The sequence below is a fragment of the Octodon degus genome, unplaced genomic scaffold (assembly GCF_000260255.1).
Source record: "Octodon degus isolate 3935 unplaced genomic scaffold, OctDeg1.0 scaffold00105, whole genome shotgun sequence".
Taxonomy (NCBI): Eukaryota; Metazoa; Chordata; class Mammalia; order Rodentia; family Octodontidae; genus Octodon; species Octodon degus.
Window position 1 is genome coordinate 1,325,720 of NW_004524681.1, and position 9,330 is coordinate 1,335,049.

At 49.9% G+C, this 9,330-nt stretch overlaps 1 protein-coding gene across 2 annotated transcripts in view; it reads right to left on the reverse strand.

Moving 5' to 3' along the window:
- Positions 1 to 9,330, reverse strand: part of Unc13c (unc-13 homolog C) — a 429,116-nt gene that overhangs the window by 203,480 nt on the left and 216,306 nt on the right. For both annotated transcript variants that reach the window (XM_023724104.1, XM_004638987.2), the window contains 3 exons: positions 6,804 to 6,973; positions 4,514 to 4,629; positions 3,131 to 3,294 (listed from right to left, as the gene is read on the reverse strand). In XM_023724104.1, the coding sequence (XP_023579872.1) occupies positions 3,131 to 3,294; positions 4,514 to 4,629; positions 6,804 to 6,973 (450 nt within the window). The remainder of the gene's footprint in view (positions 1 to 3,130; positions 3,295 to 4,513; positions 4,630 to 6,803; positions 6,974 to 9,330) is intronic.

Sequence of the window (9,330 nt, forward strand, 5' to 3'; positions counted from 1 at the left end):
AGGATATTCTTCCTGGACACACAGTGCTCAACCTTACCTTGTTAACAATCAAGAGGATGTAAGCATAAGATAGTTCTATGGTTTCCTGGTGGTTGGTCAATTTTCTGGCTTCTGTGTTTGGTTTTTTTGTTCCCTGAAGCAAGGTTTCAAAACAATAGAAAAATAGATTCTGTAGTTAACCAGTCTAAAATCAAAGACAGGTTTATTCATAAACTACCCTTTCCAGGTATTATGTGCTGGTCAATGACAGGTTAGTGTTGTGGCTGGTGTCCAGGTGTCCCCTCCAAAGCCTCACGTGGCATAGGTGGAGCGTTCCAGGGTGGCTTGATCTAGAGTGCGACGTGCTGGGAGGAGGGGTGTGAGGCTGGGATCGAGGGGTGTACTCCCGGCAGTCCACTGCTGGGTTTGGCACACTGGGACCCCAGGTGCCTCACCCTGGGTGTGAGCACTACCCACCCATAGGGGGAGAGTGGAAGGACAGAAAGAGGGCTACTGCCTGCCGCCTGCTGCTTCGCTGCTCTCTGCCTGCCGTGGATGGCTTCTCTTCTGCAATGCCCCCTGCCATGCCAGCCTGCCTTGGAGCCAGCCGGCCACAGCCTGAAGCGCTACTAACTGTGAGCTACAACAAACCTTTCCTTGCTAACTTTGGGTGCCGGGTGTCTTGTTTCAGCAATGTGAAAAGTAACTAAGACACTTATGGGTCAAGCTGCAGCTGAACTGCAAAAGTGCCCTACTACCACTGAGCCATTCAATCAAACTGAATGCCTACCTAAAAGTACCAATAATCTATCACATTGCAGACATCGAAATGTGTATGTCAATCTACCTGCAGCCCAAGGCATTGCTTTTGCTTTTCTCTGTCTCTGCATTAACTCTGGAGACCAGTGGTGGACAATCTATGACCCTTCAGCCAAATCTGGACCACGGCTTTTGTGTTTTGAGACCTCCATGAGGATAAGCCATGTGTGTCCATGTGCTTTCTTACATCTACAGGTGATTGGTGCAGACTGCAGGGCTGAAATGGTGGCAGAAATTAGGGTCACAGAAGGTCCCTTACAATACTGTACTGCTCTATACTACCTGCCCATTTATGGAAAAACTTTTGGGCACTGACCCACTCTAGACTGCTATCTGGTATCAACAGGGACTCCGTCAACCCTGAGATTTATAAGGACGATAAGACCCAGTTCACCTGCCTGCTACTTAGGGTTAAGCATGTGCCCACACTTTTATTTCTCCTTATTACTGAAATTGGGATGTAAGGGAACTGAAGAGCCAGTGCAGTGAAGGGCAGCTAATCCCGTCAGCTGCTGTATTCGTACATATTCTGCGTTCCGCGACTGCTGCTCAGAATAGAGAGAACAGCAGGGAAGAGTCGCGCATGGCACCCAGAGAGGGTCGGGGCGCTGCCTGCTCTCGCTGGGCTTTACTTGGATGGAACAGCTCATGTGCCTTCTATGCTGATTGTCCTCAGCTTTAACTGCAGTTGCAAGTTACGCTAGTGTTCACGAGGTAAGACCTTTGGCAGACAGACCCAAGCAGATGTCGAGCCCCAGCTCCCCTGCCACGGGAGGTCATGGCCCACGTCCCCCGGACCGGGGCCCCGCTGCTGGGTGAGGCAGAGCAGGGTGCGGCGGTGGGGGCTGAGGGCCACCAGCCAAGGCAGCTTAACTGGGTGGTCTCCAAGGTTTCCTTTGTGTCTGAGGACCTGTATGTTTCTTGTTTACTCCCAGGTCATTCTACAAACTGAAGAAACACGCACTTTATCAGAAACTTTAAAAACTCACTCATTCTTAAATCATGCTGTTATGAACTACGACTAGTGCTTAAGCATTATGCGGTTCAGCAACCTTGACAAGAGGCACTGACCTGGGTCAGTTAGCGTTCATCACAAGGATCGGCAAATTGATTATCTGAGCCAACCTCTCTTCAGCTCACACGAAAATGTGCCCGTTCTCTGTGCAGCGGAAAGTGCTCTGCTCTGTGCAGATAAGTGGCTTGCACGCTGCAGGAGGCACAAGCGTGGCCCAGAGGCGCTTACAAGCTTGGACCACATCTCCGACAGCAAGCTGAGGACAGAGCCAGGCCCCGGGGAGCCAGTTCTGTGCACCAGGTTTCGGCAGTGCTGTCCCGAGCAGCGCTACAGGAATGCTTGTTTTGCTGAAGCAGCAGCGCTGCTGTAAGTATAGAAGGAAGGAGGGCTCAGTCTGGTCCTGGTGTGTGTACCACCAGCCAGCCGTGTGACTGTGGCCAAGGCAGGTCCTCAGTGTCCTCGGCCTTCAAGAAGGGGTAGAGCATCACTGGGCTCCACCTGCGGCGGGGCAGAGAGTTGGATTTCTAAGGCTCCAGCTGCTGCTTACCAGGGAAGGACCAGAGGAGGTGGCCTGGAATCCCCCAGTCTAGACATCACAGCAGTTGAGGAAGGCAGCCAGTGTCTGGCTCAGTAGGATGCAAGCATTTTTAATCAGTTTCCTTTGCATGGTGGCAAATGCATTGCTCTTTTTAGCTTTTGTTTTGCAGGCTAAGAAAGACACCTGCAACCTTACCCACGGAGCAGTCAGCGCCACAACCGCTCAGCTCCCAGGGTCTGGTTGGCTTCAGCTTCAGCTCAGTTTGCACACAGACGTGTGTGGCAAGATGCTGCTTCCAGCCACACGACCGCGGCCACCTTTGCAGCAAACACAAGCACAGTCATCTTCCCCCAAATGTAAAACAAATCACTGTAGGTCTGTAAGCCGAAGTACCACTGTTTAATTGACCTTTGCATACATAGCACTTTCCCTTAAATTCTTTTCAATGTGATCTTAATTGTATTTATGTAATTGATATACAATGAGCTGCAACACCTTTTATTTTATGAACATTAAGATTGCTGAGTAATAGTCTATCTTATGTTTACCACAATTTATTTTTTAAAAATTCTACTTTTTGTGGTACCAGGGATCAAGCTCTGGACCTCGCGCTTGCCAGGCAGGCACTTAATGCTTCTTACAATGTAATCATTTCCATACCGGTGGGTAATTTTTTGCATTTGTTAGTGTAATTCTTCAGCAACCATGTTTTCTTTTGAGACAGATCCCTCTGCGCTGCCCAGAGACCCTCAGCCCAGCAGGCACGCTCCAGTACTTACGTCATGGCCTGATAAATGGACTCGACCCCGTACCGCGTGGCGAACTCATCGACTATTTCCTGGGATGCATCATCAAAGAAGACCTTCCAGGCTTCATCTCCTTTGACCTCTGGGATTTGCACGCTGCCATGAGACCTCACTTCCGTCAGGTAATGGAAGAGATTCTAGAAGCAAGGGGTTGCCACTGTTCAGTGATTCCGCAGAGGCAAGACACACGCCAGCTCTAACTTTCAGTGAAACATCCCTGCAGGGCCATCACTACTGAAGCCTCACTGGCGCCGACAGCAGCAGGAACCTCGGGTCCTTGTCCACTTCCCTTCCTTCATCACGCAGTCTGCACTCACTTCTATCTGGGGCTACACAGAGCCGATAACTCAGATGCTCTCCACAGACCCGACCACTTCGGAAGGAGAAAATGGCTCACAGCTAAAGCACAGGCCCTGAGTGAGTTAGCGTCCTGGACAAACAACGCGATGCTGGCTGAGTTAATAGGGAATTGGGTTTCATAAATGATACTAATGGGCTTTAGCTGCACAGTGGTACAAGTTAGGGCAATGGGATGAGGCTGAAAATCAGTGCTTGAGACTTTTGTAATGAAACATCAGCGCCCCAAGCCCTCTCCTGCTCCTAACGAGTTGGGGGCTGCTGAGTGCACAGCCCAGGTCAGCCAGGGGAACCTCCCGGGAGTGCACAGGGCTGGGCCGGTCCAATCCGTCCAAGGACTGCTGCTGCCTCAAAGCTGAAGCATTTCTGTGGAAGGGGCAGTGCTGCTGGCCAGACTGGCCCTGAGGTTAAGTGCTGCCCCAGGCTGCTCGGTGGAGCAGGGCTTCTCATTTCCTCTGTAGCAAAATGGGGTGTGGATACTCACGCACTTCAGGTATTCACAGGCAGTGCGTTTGTCAATATAGGTGTGTGCAAGAAACACAAGATGCAAACAAGCAAAACTGCTTCCCGCCGCCTTTTCCTCCCCTTACGAAGGTGCTTCCTCCGTATTCTTTGGGCACATGGAGAAGCGCCCTCCCTCTGCCTCCCCTGTCCCCTTCTGACATGGGAAGAGTCTCTCAGGGGCGCCTCTGCATGGCCTCCCAGCTGCACAGCGCCCCAGAGGCCCATGGCCACTGGTGCCCGTGTCTCCCCGAGGTGTGCAAGGGAAATGTCCCACCGGTGGACTTGTTCGAACTCTCTCACGGAAGGTCCTCACGAGGCCCTGGATCTACCTGGACCTATCCTGCCGCAGGGCACCCGCCACTGCTGGAGTCAGGACTCCAGGAGCAGTCCCACAAACCCAGCTCCAGGCTCTCCCCACTCAGGGCTTTGTTTCATGATTCACACCAACATCATTTTTATCTAGGTTTTATTTGTAATAAAATCCAACGTGTTTACCTCGTGTAGGCATGTGTACTGCACATGGTATGGAGCGACCTTCTCCTCTCCTTTTATTTCCACATTGATTTTTAACCGAATGGCCCCAGACACAGCTGATTTATCCGTCCGTTTCTCTGGTGAGGCAAAGAGGCCGGGTGAGTCATTTCACCAAGAGCGTCTCTTTCACACAAGTTCTCAAGACACTACACAAGCTGTCTGTGGCCAAAACCCACCCTTCGGGCAGCTCTGAGGAGCCACGTGATCCTCTGAGACACGACCCGCAGGCTTTGCTGCTGTTTCCCATGGCTGTAGCTCCACCTTACAGATGCTCAGATGGGAGAAGCTAATCAGAAGCGCTTACCATTCGAACAGAAATTTGAACATGCCTGATCTGCTTACACAACCAAGTTAAGTAGAAAAACTTGGTAATTGAAAGCATGATAACTGGAGTATAAAATTAACCAGAAAAGCTTCCATTTAAAAGCTCTCACTGCTGGTATTTTTCTTTCTGAGCTTGTAAGATGAACCACCATCCTGGGTAAGGAGGAGAAATTGGTTGCTGTGGTTCTCAGGAACCGCACTCTGTCACCTTACTGATGTGTAAGTGTTGGATTAGTCACTTCTTTGGATGGAACGGATGTGCCGTATTCCAGCCAAGTATGTGCACGACTGTACCCAGTGTGACCAAAGAGAAGGCTCGTCACCAAAGTCCTCAGGTGTGAAGGGAGGTGGGCACTTGGCCGATGGCTGTACCAAGACAAGTGGCCCCTTCACAGGAACAAGGACCCTGAGACAAAGAGGGCAGCCCTAGTGCTGGCGACCACTGTGACCGGCCCTTTTCCAACACAGCTGTACCTTTAGTCCCTGAGGTAGAGCAAAATAAGGAACGTCACATCCCCGTGTGAGGTGGGGGACTTCCTGCCCATGCTGTGCCACCTGTGAGTGAGGGTCAGCAGTGTCAGGCTCATGGCAGTGGGCCCTCCTGGTGAGAGGGCTCATGCCCAGCGACAGAGGGGCGCCCTGCAGGACCAAGAGCGCAACGGGCCTGGGAGTGCGTCACCCACCTTGCCTTTGGCTCTGGGGCCCGCCTGGTTCTCTGAGTTTTGATTAGCATTATCCCACCAGACCTGGGCAGTGGGGGAGACCTGCCTGAGCACCCAGTGATGTGGGTCAAGTCTCATTTGGAGGGTGGAAGGAGGCGGGCGGTCGGAGGAACGAGTCCACAGTATTGAGGAGGGCCGATGAGCTGAGAGTTGCACAGGGCTGAGAAGGCTGACCGCCTGCCCTCCTCCCTCCCCCTCGCCACCTCCCCCACCCTCCTGGAGTTTAAACATCAGCCCCTCGGGGAGGCCCTGCCTGTGGTGACTCAGGAGCAAGCAGGGCTGGTCTTTCTTCCTCTGATAAAGGGCGGTGTCAGCAGGCAAGCGAGCAGAAGCTATTTCCTAGTAGCATGCCAGCTCCAAGTCTGTGGCAAACTGTTTTCACAATTTGTCCAGAACTTCCGAGGTTAATTGGCTGCGGTGTCCTGGTACCCCGACCGTGACTCCTAGTCCTCTGGCCAACTCTTCTTCGATGTCTGACCAGCCAGCCCACAAAGCTGTACTCAGACATTCCAGAGGATCTGATTAAGACATGTCTGGACCGCGTCCTCTAGGGAAACTGAGGCAACTCATACTTTGACTATTATTAAGCCGCCGTGAGGATGGCAGGTCCTTACTAATTCCTGTAACAGTCAAGTCAGAACTCATTGCTACAGAGGCGCTGCTCCATGAGGACAGTCGTGTGGAGCTCATGGCAGCAGACACATTCTGTGTCCCTGTGGCCACTTGTCAGTGGGCCATGTGGGCGCCTGGCCGCACCCACGAAAGCTTACTTCTACGTTGCCATCTGAAAGGTCTCAGAGCACACTGTTCCAAAATTCCACTAGTGGATCAGGAAAAAATAAGTGAAACACCATTAAGGATGACTTGATTCTTTTCCTTGAACACTAGACAAAGGACTGGGGACGTGGGAGCCACTGGCCATGAACTAAAAATTAACATCAATACAATGCTTTTCTGAAAAGATGCCTGGCTGATTCTTTGCAAGCTTCTTATCTGTATCTCAAACTTTCAAATACTTTCCAGCAATTAATGCTAAATTTAAATTAAAAATCCTCTCTTAGTTGCCAATGAAGCTAATCCACCCAAAAGCCCAACAGAAGAGCTGAAAGGGCAGAGGCTACGGTGGCCCCCACAGAGACATTACGCATGCCACCGATATCCTGAGACTCAGCTTCCCTTGCTCTTAGCCAAACACGGATAATCACCGAGGTTGTACCAGACGTCCATCTCCCCACTCAGGGTCCTCACTTCCACGATCGTCTGTCCCAGGAAATCGTCGGACTCCTTCTTGAAGTGCTGCTTCACCCGGGACTTGATGTCGTCATCTTCATCCCACACTCGGACCTTGATCCGGTCTGTGGAGTTATGACACTCACTGAAACACAGGACAGCGAGTTAGTTAGCGGCCCCCAAAGCGCTCTCAGGGTGCCCCCGGCATCTGCCTCACACAGGCAGGCCAAGGGAGTGTCCCTGCCAGCCCCTGCCCGCCCTGGCTTGTCTGAGATACCCTGCCGCTATTGTGAAGAAAAGTTGGAAGAGTTAAGTAACGTCAGTAGAGAGGAACCCATCATTTTCCGTCCCATTTCTTTTGACTGAATTACATGTAGTCAAATGTGGGCCACAGCCGTGCCCGGGAATCTTCACTTGCGCATCCTTCCTGTGTGCAGCAGTGGTCTCAGACGATGCCCCATGCTCAGAAAATCCTCCACCAAAGGAGCAAGCAAATGGTGTTACAACAGACATTGAGAAATTGGACTGCATGCAGTATAAACTGATAATATAGTTAAGGCAAGTACTTACAAAAGAAAAACCCAAGTAACCACATAGATACAGTTAAACCAAGTAAATTCAGAGTAAAATCCTTCTGGTTTTAAGAAAAAATGACACAGTCTAGACAAACCCCATTCCAGGCTTCCTCTGTTTCATTTCGGCAAACCGCTTATCACCACAACACGAGTTTGGCCCCTCCAACCCGACGGCCTCTGTGCACATGCTCTTCGGGGCTTTTCCACTTGTTAGCTAATCACCTTCACAAGTCAGTTCTTCACCTGCTGTGTCACGCTTCCACCAGCTGTCACTACCAGCCTTGTGCCCCACTAGTCACCATGAACCTTCCTCCAGCATAGAGATACTGAACTTGAGGTTGACAGATGAGCTCTGGGGATCCCCAGACTTATTTAGTTAAAAAACCAAAATCAAAACAAAAACAAAAAAAACCCTCCTCTTAATTTTTTTCAACTTTGAATAGCCCATCACAGCAGTAGTTTGTCATCCACAAAACCGGAAGCATTTAAAGGGAAAATTACAAGTGTCATTAAAGCTTGAAATATTATGTACATCTATCATCACTCTACAAAACTATATTTCAGTGTTATTTATTTTATTTTCAAATCTGTATTTTATTTTATGCATTAAATGAATGTTGAAAAGGCACTCATGGGCTTCTCCAGACTATGAAATGTGTTCAAAGAATGGATCTGATCTAGACACTGACAGTGTGATGTCACTCCCATGAGCTGAGGCGGTAAGTGGTGAGCCAGGTGGAAGAACAGGACTGGGGGCAAGATGCGCCACCCTTGGAGTAAGATGATGCAAAACTCTACATATTACAATACAGGGGAGTCCCAGCTCTGCAGCTTGCACGTAGAGCGGGAGCCTTTGGCGTGGAGCAGCCCAGCGTCGCTGGGACATTTCTGCTGTGCTGGCATTCCATGGGCCACACCGGAGATGGAGACGCCACACCATGTGCAGGACAGTCTGCATAAATTACAGCATCCCACTGGGCACCAGTACAGACGCAATGCTAACGTCATCCTGTCATTTCGGACCTGCATAGACACAGCACGTCTCTTACGTGGCTTACTAGGCATGGAAGAAATGCTGGCATTTCTTCGACACCAAGTAGGATGCCAACACAAACCAAGGAAGAGTTTTCTTTCTTACCTTTTTTTTTGGTAGTTATTATTCAGAACTTCATCCAAAGAAAAGTTATTTTACATTTTGAGAAATTAACGACCAATGTCAAATTTACCCAAACACTGAATCAAAGGAGTTGTGTCAGTCTGCACTGAAGTGGTCTCATGGCTTCTGTTTCTACAGCAGGAGGAAGCCTGCGTCCACTAGACCACACGCGCAAGGCAGCTGTCCTGGAGCCCCTACAGACAGGCACGACAGGAAAGTATGGGGACTCCTTAAATCAAGACATTTATTAAGTGCCTTTTTCAAAGACACGTTGTTAGCCCCCTTCTCCGGGCGCGCTCGCCCCATCGTTCTGGCTGCTTCCTGACACCCTGTCCTGAGCGTCTTTCATTGCGTTGTTGAGGTTGCCTCAACCCACTGAACGGATTCAAAATGTTTTCTTTTCATGGTCATTTTGACTTCATGGAAGAACCAGAAGATGCACGGCGCAGGACTGGTGCATAAGGTGGGGGACACAGCGCCATGTTTTATGAGCTGCCTCTCCACTGGATGGTGCTTGGCAGCAGTGGCCACTGTACTTTTTTAAAAATCATATGTCATAAAAACACCCAAGAAAGTGGACTGCAGAAAGTGGTGAGGACAATGTGCTTGAAATTAGGGAGAGTACTTTGAGGGTGATTAATGGCAACGTGTCTTTTACTGTAATTTTTTAAACATTCGCTGTATATTGATCACATTTCATGTTAAAGTACGTATTAAGATACCTTTACTTTTCCTTTATATATATCATATTTGGAACATTGTATTGATATA